Source organism: Poecilia reticulata, unplaced genomic scaffold, assembly GCF_904066995.2.
Source record: "Poecilia reticulata unplaced genomic scaffold, P_reticulata-male-v2 Scaffold_42, whole genome shotgun sequence".
NCBI lineage: Eukaryota > Metazoa > Chordata > Actinopteri > Cyprinodontiformes > Poeciliidae > Poecilia > Poecilia reticulata.
The window spans coordinates 65,241-83,204 of NW_027675140.1; the positions used below are offsets into that span (position 1 = coordinate 65,241).

Consider the following 17,964-nt stretch of genomic DNA (forward strand, 5'->3'; position numbering starts at 1 on the left):
GAGGGCGGGTTCGGCTGCTCCGTCAGAGCATCAGCGGTGGCTGGGGGAAGGCGGTGCTGGGACCACGCGGTGGCTATAGGCCGAGCGGCGCTTGGCTGCGAGGGCCGCTCGATGCTCCGCGGAGCTTTAATTAGGCCCGAGCAGCTAAGCGCTGCGAAGGCCTATTGTTTTTCAAATGTTTATTTTTTTTTTTTTTTTTTTTTTTTTTATTTTTCTTCCGTCAAATGAATTGCCTTTTTGGGGGCTTTAACATATTCAAAAACTCACCAAAATTGGTAGGCCCATAGAGACTGTGAAAAATTTACGTATTTTAAGGTCCGCGCAAAAATCGCAAAAAAATTGGCTCAACGGCGCCCCCTAGAAAATTTCAAAAGACCCTTTCCTATTCACTTACTTTATTGTAGAGACTTGAAATTCGGTAAACTTGTAGAACTCCCCAAGGCACTCAGAATTTATCATTGTTCTCATAGTGTATGTCAAACAGGAAGTCGGCCATTTTGGATTGAATTTGCAAATTTCACCCCATTTTGGCCGTTCATAGCCTTCGCATTTGATCGAACTCCTCCTAGGGCGTTTGATGGATCGGCTTCAAACTTGGTCAGTTGGTTCAGAAGGCATGCCCGATTAAAAGTTATCAAAACGGTGAGTTTTCGTGCATGCTGAAGGGGTGATACTAGGGGTCAAAGTTCACTGACTCACCATAAAATAATAAACAGTTATATCTCCTACAAAGAAACTCACAGAGCCACCAACCTTTCTCTGTGTGATCACCTTTGCATGCCCTACAAGACCCAATTGTGAAATTTTGAGATTACATAAGCCACGCCCCCTTAGAACAGGAAGTGTCATGTTTTATTGTGATCGGTCCCTACCTGACCTCTTTAACCTAATCAACATGAAACTGTGTCCACAGACAGAAGACATGTTGGTGTCTTATGGTTTCCAACGCTGTTTGTTTTGGAGGAAGCAAGTGGGCGTGGCGGCGTGGCGAATAAACCTGTAACGCCGTGTCCATACGTTTGGCTGTTAATTCCACAATTGTGAGTCCAGCTGCACCAAACTCGCTGAGATGGATCCTTTTCCAACTCCGGACAGTAATCCAGTGCAATATTTGGTGGGCGTGGCCTAATGTCTCAACAGCGCCCCCTAGAAGAGTTTAAATCATCAGCCCCAAGCCATGCTTTAACCTAGAATTATGAAACTTGGTACACATGTGTATCTTGTCAGGATGTACAAAAAAGTCTCTTGGAGCCATGGTCCAAACCCAACAGGAAGTCGGCCATTTTGGATCAAAGCCGCCATTTCCGGTTTTTCATAGACGTCGCATCTGATCGAACTCCTCCTACAGCTTTTGAGATACAGACTTCAAACTCGCTCAGCACACACTTAAGACATTGAAGATGAAAAGTTATCAAAAGAATTCTCGTACATCAAAGCATGTTGGTGTGGCTAAGTGTCAAACTTTGGCTTTGTGCCATGAAATACTAAAATGCAATAACTTCTACAGGAAAAGTGACAACTTCATCAGACTTTCCATGTCTCATTATTGGCCAGCCTTGATCACATTCACAAGGTCATATGATGACATCACCTTAGCCACGCCCCCCTCCGACAGGAAGTCACCTGTTTTTGTCTGCCAGAAGTCTTGCTTTTACTCTGACTCAAATGGGTTCAATGCTGTGCTAATTAATATAAAATGACATGCTGAACTCTGAATATTGTCTGCTCGCTCAAACATGTGGGCGTGACTTATTAGCAAATAGCAATACCAACCATGTCTACAATCGTCTCTAAATCAACCAGGCTTCATGTGATTTCCACCAGATATTTATGGCTGACTTCAGTGATTCTCTAAAGGATCCAATAGCATTAGATTATAACTTGACTCCACTTCACTCCCTAGGTTAATCAAACAGCTGTATCTCCTCTCTACATTGGCCAAACTGCATGAGATGTTGTGGGCTGCCCCAGAGAGCGCTGCTGTAAACACAATGTAGCTAATGTCAACACAAGTGACAAGATAAAGTATCAATGAAGCTGTTCAGATGCACATACATTCTCCCAAAACTTAAACTGTCATGATTTGTGGTTGTTGGTGGTGAGGATGAACACTGAGACCCAGGTGATGATGATGATGTTTATTATAAATTAATAAAGAGAAGCTCAAACACAGTCCAGTACGGGCAACACCGGCAGGAAAACTTGCAAACAGCTAATACAGGTAGCCACTGAAACAACTGAACAACAAAGTATTTTAATTACACATTTAGATGTTTGCACGCCAGCTGGAGATGGGCACCAGCAGCCCTCCCAACCCCACTAAGGGACAAGGGTGCAGGAAAATGGATGGAATTAGATGTTTACCATTATTCAAATATAAACACAATGCCTTTTAAATATTATTTTGTTCTTTACACATCTTTTTGTTGACTGACATGTTCATTTTCATGTGTCCCCAGTACAGTGTAATATACTTTTTAATCTCTTTTAAAATATATATATATATATATATATATATATATATATATATATAATATATATATATATATATAAATATATATATTTTTTTTTTTTTTCTTCAATAAGTTGATTGACTGGACTACACCTTATTTTAATATGTAATTTAATCTACTGAAACCATTTTCACATTTGATATTTTCTTCATATTATACATGTCCCAGTACTAACTTTAAACCCTGTTATGATGTTTCATTTCTGCCTTCAAAAAGTCTAAAATTCCACAAAAACCATTTAATGTAAGTGACATCAATTGGTTTTGATGTGAATTCAACCATGGAAAACAAAGTGAGCTTCAACTGTCACCATCTCTGTAGTCTTACATTTACTCTGACTCAAATGGGTTCAATGCTGTGCAAATTGATATAAAATGACATGATGATCAACTCTGTGTATAACTGAGTTTTACAAAGACTCAGTTTTGAGTCTGTGTTTTACACAGACTCATTTTGTGTAAAACACAAACTGAGTCTCAGTTTTTTTATTGAGTAAAAAACTGAGTAAAAAACTCAGTTTTTTACTGAGTTTTTTACTCAGTAAAAAAAAACCCCATCTCTAATGGTGATGTCACCCCCCGTTTCCAACTGCTGATTTCAAGTGTGCTTCAGCTGAAGCGTGCTGAAGCATGTGGCTTCAGCTAGCAGCCGAAGCCACATGCTTCGGCTGCTAGCTGAAGCATGTGGGCGTGCCTTATTAGCAAATAGCAATACCAGCCATGTCAACGATCGTCTCTAAATCAACCAGGCTTCATGTGATTTCCACCAGATATTTATGGCTGACTTCAGTGAACCTCTAAAGACCCCAATAGCATTAGATTATAACTTGACTCCACTTCCCCCCTTCGGTTAATCAAATAGCTATATCTCCTCTCTACATTGGCTAATCTGCATGAGATGTTGCAGGCTGCAGCAGGGAGCGCTGCTGTAAACAGTGGTGGGAAGTACTGTACTTAAGTAGAGTTTTCGTGTTTCTGTCCGTTACTTAAGCAGATCTAATAATTGGTTCTTTCTACTTTTACTCCACTACATTTTATAGTAAGTATCTGTACTTTCTACTTCACTACATTTCTACAAAACTGCAGCGTTACTGTTACATCCAAGTCGCGTTGCTCTTTTCTTCCGTTAAAATGTGAAGTTCAGGGATTTAAGGTGGCGCCGTAAAATCCGAGCAATAACGTGACTTAGTGTCTGTTATCACCCATCGGCTCCACCTTTACTCGCACGCAGAGCTCCAAGACATGCGCAGTGGTTTCCTCTGAGCGGGTGAAGCTGTCTAATCATCAGTAATATAAAAGCGCTGCATAAATCAAAATATATGGCGATATGTAAAATAAGCAGCGCTTCGCTTTCACAGACGGTGAGGACTTCATCCAACTTTTAGCATCACTTGGAAGGATAGCTTAAAGAAAGGTAAGATCTGTGGACGTGATGCTAGCTAAGCTAGCTGTACAGAGACAAATGTTGCATCTGATTAAAAAAAGTTGTCACTATGCGCTGAATTATACGGTGTTGACTGAGGTGTCGCATATATGGGACAACGCTGTGACCAAAGTCTGCAATATAGTGATATAACATTCAGGAACGATCTGATTCTTCTGGACGGATCTTTACTAATTCCTAAGGACTGAAGCCTCACTTAGAGCCCTTATTTGTTTATATATATATATATATATATATATATATATATATATATATATATATATATACACACACACACATTTATTTAATCGCTGAATAAGTAAAAGTTGAACGTATGAACACATAGCATGCTCATTGCTAATTGATTTCGTCTCCTATATAATGGCAAACATTGCAGTGGGAGGGAGGATAAAAACAGTCACGATGCTCCTTCTGCTTGGTTACTTGTTGCGCCGTTGGACAGTGGAAAGATTGTTAGGAAAGATTGTGAAAAATGTTTATTCAGTAAAATTTAAAAAGCATAATGTTAGATTTAGTCATTAAAGGTTTGTTATTCTGTTGAAGGTTAGCTAGCTTGTGTTCAATTTAAAAGTGTGTTCATGACATATAACAGTTACAATTTTATTAAAAATGCAGCAGATTTGGTCATGAGTTCAAAATGTGACAAGATTTTTTTAAAAATATGTAAGTTGATTTTTCTTTAACATTACATAATTGATAACTTTTTGAAGCATGGTGCAACATAGTTCATGATTTGTTGAAAAAATTGTTTGAGTGGCTAGTGAAAATTGGATATTTTTCCTATGAAATGTAGAGATGTAAGTGGTTATCTAAAAATGTAACAATTGGGTGATTGTTTTGTGGCAACATTCCATGTCCCCATGTTTTGCTTACTATTAATTTTTGTAAATGTGCCAAATATTTACAACAAAGTATTTTAATTATACATTTAGATGTTTGTCATTATTCAAATATAAACGAAATGCCTTTCAAATATTTGTTCTTTACACACCTTTTGTTGACGAACATGTTCAATTTCATGTTTGACCAGTGCAGCGTAATAGACTTCCTCATTACATTTAAACTATAAAATATATTTATATTTATGTTTTTCTTCAATAAGTTGATTGACTGGAGTACACCTTATTTTAATATGCAATTTAATCTACTGAAACCATTTTCTCATTTGATATTTCTTCATCTTATACATGTGCCAGTACTAACTTTCCACCCTGTTAGGATGTTTCATTTCTGCATTCAAAAGTCTAAAATTCCTTAAAAACCATTTAATGTAAGTGACATCAATTGGTTTTGATGTGAGTTCAACCATGGAAAACAAAGTGAGCTTCAACAATCACCGTCTCTGTACTTTTTCTTATCTTAAATATGTTAAACCTGTATATTGAAAGCTTAAAGTTCCACCCTGTTAGGAATCCTTCAACTAATAATGAAAATCATCAGATTTTAGAATCAAATACTTTTATTTTCCACCCTGTTATGGGACAATCCACCATGTTATGTTCCATTCCACACATGTTTTTATTAAATATTGTTACAGAAACATTAAGTACTGTGGATTTTTCTGAGCCATGTTGGGAGTTGAAGACCAATAATTGCAAATATTGGTCTAAGTTTTTGAAATTACCAATATATTCTATGATGTCAGTAATAATGAGTAAAAAAAACAGGGTTTTCTTTACAATACAGTCATAAATGATTTGTAACTTCATGATGTGTGACAATTTCAATAAAAAAACATATAGTAAAAGGGACACACTCTTTCTAAGAAAAATTCATTATTTTTTCAATTTAAATGTTTAACTATTTGTGGTCCATATGTAAATGTTCATAAAAGGGTGGAACACATTCAGAGACAATGGTGGAAAAACCCCACATGTAATAATTAATTTATCCAATCCTGTGCTTGCCCATTATTAATTTCTTATTGTTAAACATGTCAGTGTTGTAACAAAATAATCACAACTTAAAATACTTTTTTTTCAAAAATCCGGAGGCCGAAATTTTGCCGCAAGAAAAGAATCATCCAATTACTGAGATTAAAAGAGATAAAGTGCTGAATATTGATATTTGTTTCCCACCTTGTTTTCATTGCTAATTATTGTGAGATAATTAACGTGATCAGTGCCTTCTCATGGATGAGTATTCTCATGGATAAGTATCATTAATCATTATTGATAATATATAACTAACGGCAAACTGAGTAAATTTGTTATTTCAGAAGAGAGTGGCAAACTGGTAGCCCATTGTATGACTCAGTACCCATGAAGTAGCTCTCAGTTTCAAAAAGGTTGGTGACCCCTGATCTACTTGCTGCAGCCAATCTGCAACGTATTTTTGTGCATTGTCTGTGAGCAATGCCAAACATGACACACTGAGTAATTCAAGGAGGGTCGGTTCGGCTGCTCCGTCAGAGCATCAGCGGTGGCTCTGGGAAGGCGGTGCTGGGACCACGCGGTGGCTATAGGCCGAGCGGCGCTTGGCTGCTCGGGCCGCTCGATGCTCCGCGGAGCTTTAATTTTTTTTTTTTTTTTTTTTTTTTTTTTTTCTCGCCTCAAATGAATTGCCTTTTTGGGGGCTTTAACATATTCAAAAACTCACCAAAATTGGTAGGCCCATAGAGACTCTGAAAAATTTACGTATTTTAAGGTCTACGCAAAAATCGCAAAAAAAATGTCTCAACGGCGCCCCCTAGAAAATTTCAAAAGACCCTTTCCTATTCAGTTACTTTATTGTAGAGACTTGAAATTTGGTACACTTGTAGAACTCCCCAAGGCACTCAGAATTTATAATTGTTCTCATAGTGCATGTCAAACAGGAAGTCGGCCATTTTGGATTGAATTTGCAAATTTCACCCCATTTTGGCCGTTCATAGCCTTCGCATTTGATCGAACTCCTCCTAGGGCTTTTGATGGATCGGCTTCAAACTTGGTCAGTTGGTTCAGAAGGCATGCCCGATTAAAAGTTATCAAAACGGTGAGTTTTCGTGCATGGTGAAGGGGTCGTTCCAGGGGTCAAAATTCACCGACTCACCAGAATGTAATAAACTGTTATATCTCTTAGAAATAAACGCACAGAGCCACCAAACTTTCTGTGTGTGATCACCATTGGATGACCTACGACACCCAGTTGTGAAATTTTTAGATTGCCTAAGCCACGCCCCCTTAGAACAGGAAGTGTCATGTTTTACTGCGAACGTTCACTATCTGACCCCTTTCACCTAATCAACATGAAACTGTGTCCACAGACAGAAGACATGTTGGTGTGTCAGGGTGTCCAACCCCGTTTGGTTTGGATGCAGCAGCTGGGCGTGGCGGCGTGGCGAAGTGACCTTTAACGCCGTCTCCTTACGTTTGGCCTTGAATTCCACAGTTTAAAGCCCAGCTGCACCAAACTCACTAGGTTTGATCCTTGTGGGCCCCTCGACAGGAATCCAGTGTAATTTTTTGTGGGTGTGGCCTAATGTCTCAACAGCGCCCCCTTGAAGATTTTAAATAATCAGCCCCAAGCCATTCTTTAACCTAGAATTATGAAACTTGGTACACTTGTTTATCCTGTCACGACCTACAAAAAAGTCTCTTGGAGCCATGGTCCAAACCCAACAGGAAGTCGGCCATTTTGGATCAAAGCCGCCATTTCCGGTTTTTCATAGACGTCGCATCTGATCGAACTCCTCCTACAGCTTTTGAGATACAGACTTCAAACTCGCTCAGCACACACTTAAGACATTGAAGATGAAAAGTTATCAAAAGAATTCTCGTACATCAAAGCATGTTGGTGTGGCTAAGTGTCAAACTTTGGCTTTGTGCCATGAAATACTAAAATGCAATAACTTCTACAGGAAAAGTGACAACTTCATCAGACTTTCCATGTCTCATTATTGGCCAGCCTTGATCACATTCACAAGGTCATATGATGACATCACCTTAGCCACGCCCCCCTCCAACAGGAAGTCAGCTGTTTTGGTCTGCCGGAAGTCTTTCTTTTACTCTGACTCAAATTGGTTCAGTGCTGTGCAAATTGATATAAAATGACATGATGATGAACTATGTGTATGTTGGCTGCTAGCTGAAGCATGTGGACGTTCCTTATTAGCAAATAGCACTGCTAGCCATGTCTACGATCATCTCTAAATCAACCAGGCTTCATCCAATTTGCACCAGATTTTCTATGATCGACTGTGGTGATCCTCTAAAGATTGGATTATAACTTGACTTCACTTCACTCCCTAGGTTAATCAAACAGCTGTATCTTATCTCTACATTGGCTAATCTGCATGAGATGTTGTGGGCTGCAGCAGGGAGCGCTGCTGTAAACACAATGCAGCTAATGTCAACACAAGTGACAAGATAAAGTATCAATCAAGCTGTTCAGATGCACATTCATTCTCCCAAAACTTAAACTGACATGATTTGTGGTTGTTGGTGGTGAGGCTGAACACTGAGACCCAGGTGATGATGATGTTTATTATAATTTAATAAAAAGAAGCTCAAACACAGTCCAGAACGGGCAACACGGCAGGAAAACTTGCACACATCTAATACAGGTAGCCACTGAAACAACAGAAGACTGAATGCGACAGCTACATTATAACTTGATTCCACTTAGCCCTGTAGGTTAAGTGGAATCAAACAAAACCAAACCAACTTTATTTACAAATCACTTTAAAACAACCACAGTACTGTGGAGTACTGGTGAACAGCAAGCAATGCTAGTCTTCTAACTAATAAGGATGCCAGTCTTCTCGCTAATAAGGAAACCAATACCAGATGTCAGTGGCAACATGGCAGTGTCATGGCAAAGTTCAATTAAAATATTGAGGAATTGTGTTCAATTTAAAAGTGTGTTCGTTACATATAACAGTTATAATTTTGTTTGAAATGCAGCAGATTTGGTCATGAGTTCAAAATGTGATAAGATTTATTTAAAAATCTGTAAGTTGATTCTTTTTTTGCGGCAACATTCCATGACCCCATGTTTTGCTTACAATTATTTTTTGTAAATTGTGCCAAATATGTACAACAAAGTATTTTAATTACACATTTAGATGTTTTCACGCCAGCTGGAGATGGGCACCAGCAACCCTCCCCTGCTGACTAAGGGAAAAGGGTGCAGAAAAATGGATGGATGAATGGATTTAGATGTTTTCCATTATTCAAATATAAACAAAATGGCTTTTAAATATTAACTTGTTCTTTACACACCCTTTTGTTGACTGACATGTTCAATTTTATGTTTCCCCAGTGCAGCGTAATAGATTTCCTCATGACATTTAAACTGTAAAATATATATATATTTATGTTTTTCTTCAATAAGTTGATTGACTGGACTACACCTTATTTTAATATGCAATTTAATCTACTGAAACTATTTTCACATTTGATATTTTCTTATTATTATACATGTCCCAGTACTAACTTTCCAAAATGTTATTATGTTTCATTTCTGCCTTCAAAATGTCTGAAATTCCACAAAAACCATTTAATGTAAGTGACATCAATTGGTTCTGATGTGAATTCAACCATGAAAAACAAAGCGAGCTTCAACTGTCACCATGTCTGTACTTTTTCTTATCTTAAATATGTTAAACCTGTATATGTTAAGCTTAAAGTTCCACCCTGTTAGGAAATACTGTGAAAAATGTTTATTCAGTATAATTTAAAAACATAATGTTAGATTAAGTCATTAAAGGGTCCCTTCGGAGAAAATTGACGCGTATCCGAGTTTTTTTTACATGTCTGATTTTGCGCGTCGTAGCAGCAAGACTCCGCCTCCCCCAGTCTCACTTTCTACTGGTGTTTAAAGTGCACATGTTAAACTACACAACAGTTTTTAAATTGTGTTAATAGGCCAAGTAAAACCGGAGTTATGCTTAAATATGTAAACCATATTTGTTTCAATTAGCGAAATTGTAAAACCCGCTCCTTTCCACAGTGAGACGGAGCGCTCTCTCAACACAAAGAATACAATATAACAGATCCCATCACTCGAGCTCACGTATTAAACTGATAAGAGTTGAAATTTTGTTGCAGATAAACGAAGGACAGTGACGCAAGTAACGGCGCGAAAATAGAAAAAAAAGTACCGCGGGAACGGAGAACAGAAAAAAGAGAGGCACGTCAACAGATAGTTGTGATATCAGACGATCAGTAAAATCTACCTCGTAATTTGTATTTCGGACATTGTATTTTGTTTTTTTCTGTAAAGAATGATGAGAAGAATGAATGTGGGGCAGGCAGCAAAGCTCTTTTTTGAGCTCTAAGATGAGGGAGACTCGCAGTCTGAGTCTGAAGCAGACAGCGAGGATTCTGATGACAATGTAGCGATTCAGTCATTCATATCAGGAAGAGAGAGAGAACATGGGTATCAGGAAGAAGATGAGGTAGGGACAAACGTAGCTAAGCGAAGATTGAAACTGAGAAGTAGGTGGCGCTGTGCAACTGCACGGTCTCGATCACTGCTGAGCCACTCCCCCACAGTGATTCCTGGAAGACGGAAGAGGATCCTGACAGTGTGCCGGGAGTAAAACAGGTTTCAGCCACAGCGAACACCCGGTGTCCAAATAAACAACCTGTCTTCTCATAGTCCAAAAGATATTTTTTTATTATATTTTTCCACTGACACAGTGAAAACAATTTGCCTCAACACAAACAAAAATGCAGCAAAAAATACATTAGAGAAAAAGTACAAATGGAATGACATTGAAATGGAAGATCTGAACATTTTTTTGGTCTACTGATATATATGTCTTTATTTTCACTGCCCAGTATTCAGGAATATTGGAAGCAAAACAATATTTTGTCTGTGCCCCTTCCATGCAAAGTGATGTGTTTGTGCACAAATGAATGAATTACATACATTTTGTTGATGATAATCTTCTAAACATGAGTTGTTTCCTGTATTTGTACATATAGATTTTGAGATTTATAGTGTTCTAAAATTGCCAGGAGAAGTAATTGCCAGGATTTAAATATATTGAGGAAAGTAAACATTTTTTGGAATCTCGATTTGATATTTTGTAAATAGTAGCACAGGAACAAATGGATTACCTACATTTTATTGATAATAATTTAATATACATGAGTTGTTTGCTATATTTGTACATATTAATTTTGAAATATAGAGTATACTTTAGAATTCCAAACCATAAAACATAATTGTTATACATATTTGTGGGTTTCACAGTGACAAAAACAAAAACTTTTTCTACTCAAATGTTCTTTTTTTGTGTGATTTTAGGCCCAAAATGCAATGTCAGTAGGTCCAAATGGCAAAAATACATGTAAATTGACAAAGTTCAGGTTGTCCTAAAAAATGATAGCACATAAAGAAATATTCATGTTTTTTATTAAGAAATATAAAGGTAAAATCAAAATTAATAAAAAAACGGCCATTTAGAACACTGAATCCCATGGGTTAGTGGTTTGTAATTCTGTTGATGGTTAGCTAGCTAAATGTTGACCACATAAAGAGCTACAGGTAGATTAGTTAGAAAGTTCCACCCTTTTATGTTCCACACTGTTAGGAAAGATTGTGAAAAATGTTTATTCAGTAGAATTAAAAAAAACCCAAAATGTTAGATTTAGTCATTAAAGGTTTGTAATTCCGTTGAAGGTTAGCTAGCTAAATGTTGACCACATAAAGGGCTACAGGTAGATTAGTTAGAAAAGTTCCACCCTGTTATGTTACACCCTGTTAGGAAAGATTGTGAAAAATGTTTATTCAGTATAATATAAAAAAATAAAGTTAGATTTAGTCATTAAATGTTTGTAATTCTGTTGAAGGTTCGCTAGCTAAATGTTGACCACATAAACAGTGACAGTCAGATTAGTTAGAAAAGTTCCAACCTGTTATGTTCCACCCTGTTATGTTCCATTCTGTTAGGAAAGATTGTGAACAATGTTTTTTCAGTAGAATTTAAAAAACATAATGTTAGATTTAGTCATTAAAGGTTTGTTATTCTGTTGAAGGTTAGCTAGCTAAATGTTGACCACATATAGAGCTACAGGTAGATTAGTTAGAAAGTTCCTCCCTGTTATGTTCCTCCCTGTATATTCATGAACCAAATAAGGTAGAAATTAGGGTGAAAATAAATAACTTTATGTCAAATAAAAAATTTTGAGATGATGGAATAGAGTTGCAGAGTAGTCTGAGGTTTTATCAGATGTCTTTGCCATTTGTCTGTTTTCATTTCACTAGTTACCCCCATTGACTCCTGTGAGGGGAACATTGAGTACATGTCATGGAAACATCCACTACAGGGATATCACATGTTCTTTCCAAATAGAGCCAGGACAAACACTCTACATATACTTTGACTTGAAAGAGCCAATCCTGCAACTAATAATGAAAATCATCAGATTTTAAAATCAAAGACTTTGATTTTCCACCCTGTTATGGGACAATCCACCATGTTATGTTCCATTCCACACATGTTTTTATTAAATATTGTTACAGAAACATTAAGTACTGTGGATTTTTCTGAGCCCTGTTGGGAGTTGAAGACCAATAAATGCAAATATTGGTATAAGTTTTTGAAATTACCAATATTTTCAATACTGTCAGTAATAATGAGTTAAAAAACAGTGTTTTCTTTGCAATATAGTAATAAAATATTCGTAACTTCATGATGTGTTACAATTTCAAGAAAAAAACATATTATATAGTAAACGGGACACACTCTTTCTAAGAAAAAAATAATTATTTTTTTAATTTAAATGTTTAACAATTTGTGGTCCATATGTAAATGTTCATAAAAGGGTGGAACACATTCAGAGACAATGGTGAAAAAACCCAGATGTAATTATTAATTCATCCAATCCTGAGCTGGCCCATTATTAATTTCTTATTGTTAAACATGTCAGTGTTGTAACAAAATATTCAAAACATAAAACAATACTTTTTTTTCAAAAATCCTGAGGCCGAAATGTTGCCACAAAAAAGAATCACCCAATTACTGAGATTAAGAGATAAAGTGCTGAATATTGATATCTTTTTCCCACCTTGTTTTCATTGCTAATTATTGTGAGAAATCATTAACGTGATCAGTGTCTTCTCATGGATGAGTATCATTAATCATTATTGATTATATATAACTAAAGGCAAACTGAGTAGATTTGTTATTTCAGAAGAGAGTGTCAAACTGGTAGCCTTTATATGACTGTACCCATGAAGTACCTAGTCATATACCCAACCTTGGTAGCCCAACCTTGTTTACCTTGTTTATATATATATATATTATATATTGTTTACCTTGTTTATATATATATATATATATTATATATATATATATATATATATATATAAGAGCGAGCGAGACATCGACTCACTGATCCACACCACCAGGATCTACAGCACTGACATTGGGATGTCATTCGGACTAGAGAAGTGTGGTCGGATGGTTACAAAGAGAGGGAAGGTCGCCCACACAGAAGGGGTCTCACTCCCAGAAGGAACAATAGCAGACATAGAGCACAGCTACAAGTACCTGGGAATACCACAAGCAAATGGCAACCTCAATGAGGTCACAAGGAAAGGAGCCACAGCCAAATACCTCCAACGAATAAGGCAAGTCCTGAGAAGCCAGCTCAATGGCAAGAACAAGATCCGTGCAATAAACAGCTATGCCTTACCAGTAATCAGATACCCTGCCGGAATAATTAGCTGGCCAATGGAAGAGATGAAGGCCACGGATGTTAAGACTAGGAAGCTACTAACCATGCATGGAGGATTCCACCCCAAATCCAGCACCCTGAGACTGTACACGAGCCGTAAGGAAGGAGGCAGAGGACTAGTGAGTGTGAGAGCCACTGTCCAGGATGAAACATCCAAGATCCATAAATACATCAAGGACAAAGCCTCAACGGACGATGTGCTCAGCGAATGTCTCAGGCAATGGGGAACAGAAGACAAGGTGCTGGAAGTACCATCATGGGAGGACAAGCCCCTACATGGGATGTACCACCGACAAATAACTGAAGTGGCTGATGTCAGGAAAACCTACCAATGGCTGGAGAAAGCTGGACTCAAGGACAGCACAGAGGCTCTCATCCTGGCCGCCCAGGAACAGGCCCTAAACACCAGAGCAATAGAGGCTCAGATCTACCACACCAGAGAAGACCCAAGGTGTAGGTTGTGCAAGGAGGCCCCTGAGACAGTCCAGCACATAATAGCAGGGTGCAAGATGCTGGCAGGGAAATCGTACATGGAACGACATAACCAAGTGGCGGGCATAGTGTACAGGAACATCTGTGCAGAATATGGACTGGAAGCCCCGAGATCAAAGTGGGGAACACCCCCAAAGTGGTGGAGAATGACCGAGCTAAGATCGTGTGGGACTTCCAGATCCAGACAGACAAGATGGTAATGGCGAACCAAGCGGACATTGTGGTGGTGGATAAAGAACAGAGGAAAGCCGTTGTGGTGGATGTAGCAATACCAAGTGATTACAACATCAGGAAAAAGGAGCATGAGAAATTGGAGAAGTACCAGGGCCTCAGGGAGGAACTGGAAAAGACCTGGAAGGTGAAGACCACAGTGGTGCCTGTGGTCATCGGGGCAGTCACCCGCAAACTGGAGCAGTGGCTCAAACAGATCCCAGGAACAACATCAGACATCTCAGTCCAGAAATGTGCAGTTCTAGGCACAGCCAAGATACTGCGCAGAACCCTCAAGCTCCCGGGCCTCTGGTAGAGGACCCGAGCTCAGAGGATGAAACAGACCACCCGCAGAGGGTGAGAAGGGAAGGGAATATAGTAAATGTCTCTTTTAAGTCATTCCTTATGTGTATGTAACTTCCACATTAGTAACTGTTATTTATCTACATTTATATGCTATAATCTAAAAGATCTCATTAATTTTCCCAACGAACAGAAGAGGAACATGACTGACATGATGGTGATTGATAAGAACCATCAGAACATCTGGAAAATAACATTATATTATATTGACACTTAACATTGTAGATTACCTATGAATGTATCCAAAACTGAATACATTATTCAGCAAACCAAAATTTTTTGATATTATCAGGGCTGCTATCAAGAAATGAAAACACAAATCATGTTTGTTAGTTTTTAGTTTATATGTCATCATTCTATCCACTCACTGTTTATCTGTCTTTTTGGAGAATCTTCAATGTTAGAAAGTGAGAAAATGTCCAAAAACTGGGAATTTAATTATTGGTAAATTAAACTGAGTTTAAACTTTTAATTCTTAGTGTCCAAAATGTGAAAACGTGGAAGTGGAACAAGTAAGATTGGAAGGAATATGGCTTTATTTGTTTTCAGCTATAACTTAGACATCAGGTGAATCAGGTGACATCAGGTAGCTTTAAACATATTGAGAAGTTAAAACAACAGCTTGTTAACGCACTTCAACTCTGTCAGAACATCAGACACCTTCTTTAATCAGAAATGTTTTATTAGCATATTGAGCTAATGGGATCCCTGCTCCAGGAAGGTGAAGGTCTCTGGACAGCTTGAAGGTAAAGACTGACTGGCATTAAGATGAATGCTGATGAGACATCCTACAACAAAGAGGCTGCACGAACAACAAGGATGGTCTAGGGTGGCAGTTTACCAACATGAAAACACATTGGAATATATTATGAATTAATTATGACATTTTTAAGTTATTTGCAACATTCTGACAAACTATAGTTCCTTTATATTCGGCGCCATTTTATAGTAGTTTAATACAAAATCATTGCTAGCTTACCTGCACCGTTTGAGCCACCTGATTTCCTCCTGACCACATTGCAGCATGCATCCCACCAGCACATTTTCTTGAAGTCTCAGAAAATCACAGAAAGACTATAAAATAGCACAGGTCTGTCTTCTTCTGTATCAGAAAAAAACAACTTATGTTAGGTCGCAAGTAACAAAGCACAGCACTTAGCGCTACAACACCCCGCTGCCAAGAAGCAGCACCATGCTACCGAGCCAAGTTGGGCCGGTGTAAACATGGTCACGTCAAAACAGAGCAAAGCCAAGCCAGGTTTTTAAAATAGAGCTGGAGGAAAGGGACATAATACACAAATGCATCATCCAATTTGCAGTCATCAGACTTATACAAAACTGGTAGAAATCAAACTTTCTATGAGTCATGAGACTCATAAAAGTTTGGTTTGCACGAGATTTTTATGAGTCATCAGACTCATAAAAAATCTTGTGTAAATCAGACTTTTTATGACTTTCGTAAAAGTACAAACTTTTATGAAAGTCATAAAAAGTCATCAGACTTTCATAAAAGGTCTGATGAGTTTTACATTACAGATGACTGCTAAATCTCTAAAGAACCCAACAGCATTACATTATAATTGGATTCCACTGCGCCCAATGAGTTAATCAAACAGCTCTATCTCCTTGCTACATGGCCCAATCTGCACCAGATTTTTGAACCTGAGTGAAGTTTACCCCCCCTCCCCCAACCTTCTTCAAATCAGACAAAATTGGTATCAAACGTTTGTGCTGTTTGTGCTTGTTTGTGCAGCAAATTTTTTTGTTTGTGCCGCTATCATTTTAAAGATATAAAGAAAGTTGGATTTCATAAAAGTTGAGGGGCTGGTTGACCTTTTGCCATTTACAGTTTCATTAATATCTTCAAAGCCAAAACTGCACAAAAAAGTGTTTGCTGCACAAACCAGCACAAACGTAGCTGAGTTGATTGACACCCATTTTGTATGATTTGAAGAGGTTGACCTTGGATGACCTCTAGAAACATTTCATTATATCTTTAAAATGATAGTGGCACAAACAAAAATCTTTGCTGCACAAACTAGCAAAAACGTTTGACATCAATTGTGTATGATTTGAAGAAGGTGGGAGGGCCAACTTCACTCAGGTGATTGCGAAGGCCTATTGTTTTTCAAATGTGTATTAGGCCCGAGCAGCTAAGCGCTGCGAAGGCCTATTGTAATCGTGCTGTAAATTATTAGGCCCGAGCAGCTAAGCGCTGCGAAGGCCTATTGTTTTTCAAATGTTTATTTTTTTTTATTAGGCCCGAGCAGCTAAGCGCTGCGAAGGCCTATTGTAATCGTGCTGTTTATTAGGCCCGAGCAGCTAAGCGCTGCGAAGGCCTATTGTAATCGTGCTGTTTATTATTAGGCCCGAGCAGCTAAGCGCTGCGAAGGCCTATTGTTTTTCAAATGTTTATTTTTTTATTAGGCCCGAGCAGCTAAGCGCTGCGAAGGCCTATTGTTTTTCGAATGTTTATTAGGCCCGAGCAGCTAAGCGCTGCGAAGGCCTATTGTAATCATGCTGTAAATTAGGCCCGAGCAGCTAAGCGCTGCGAAGGCCTATTGTAATCGTGCTGTTTATTAGGCCCGAGCAGCTAAGCGCTGCGAAGGCCTATTGTAATCGTGCTGTAAATTATTATTAGGCCCGAGCAGCTAAGCGCTGCGAAGGCCTATTGTAATCGTGCTGTAAATTATTAGGCCCGAGCAGCTAAGCGCTGCGAAGGCCTATTGTTTTTCGAATGTTTATTAGGCCCGAGCAGCTAAGCGCTGCGAAGGCCTATTGTTTTTCAAATGTTTATTATTTTTTTTATTAGGCCCGAGCAGCTAAGCGCTGCGAAGGCCTATTGTTTTTCAAATGTTTATTAGGCCCGAGCAGCTAAGCGCTGCGAAGGCCTATTGTTTTTCAAATGTTTATTATTATTAGGCCCGAGCAGCTAAGCGCTGCGAAGGCCTATTGTTTTTCAAATGTTTATTAGGCCCGAGCAGCTAAGCGCTGCGAAGGCCTATTGTTTTTCGAATGTTTATTATTTTTAGGCCCGAGCAGCTAAGCGCTGCGAAGGCCTATTGTAATCGTGCTGTTTATTATTATTCTTCCGCCAAATGAATTGGCTTTTTGGGGGCTTTATCATATTCAAAAACTCACCAAACTTGGCGGCCTCATAGAGCCCGTGTGAAATTTATGTATTTTAAGGTCCTTGCAAAAATCGCATGAGAAACGGCTCAAGGGCGCCCCCTAGCAACTGTCAAAAGACCCTTTCCTATTCACTGACATTA

The 17,964-nt window shown here is 38.4% G+C and overlaps 1 protein-coding gene across 1 annotated transcript in view; it reads right to left on the reverse strand.

Moving 5' to 3' along the window:
* LOC145550414 (uncharacterized) overlaps nucleotides 1-16,004 on the reverse strand; it is a 57,573-nt gene extending 41,569 nt beyond the window's left edge. Inside the window, exon 1 of the mRNA XM_081604372.1 lies at nucleotides 15,672-16,004. Coding sequence (XP_081460498.1) covers nucleotides 15,672-15,722 — 51 coding nt within the window. The 5' untranslated portion in view covers nucleotides 15,723-16,004. The remainder of the gene's footprint in view (nucleotides 1-15,671) is intronic.
* Between the last annotated feature and the right edge of the window lie 1,960 nt (nucleotides 16,005-17,964).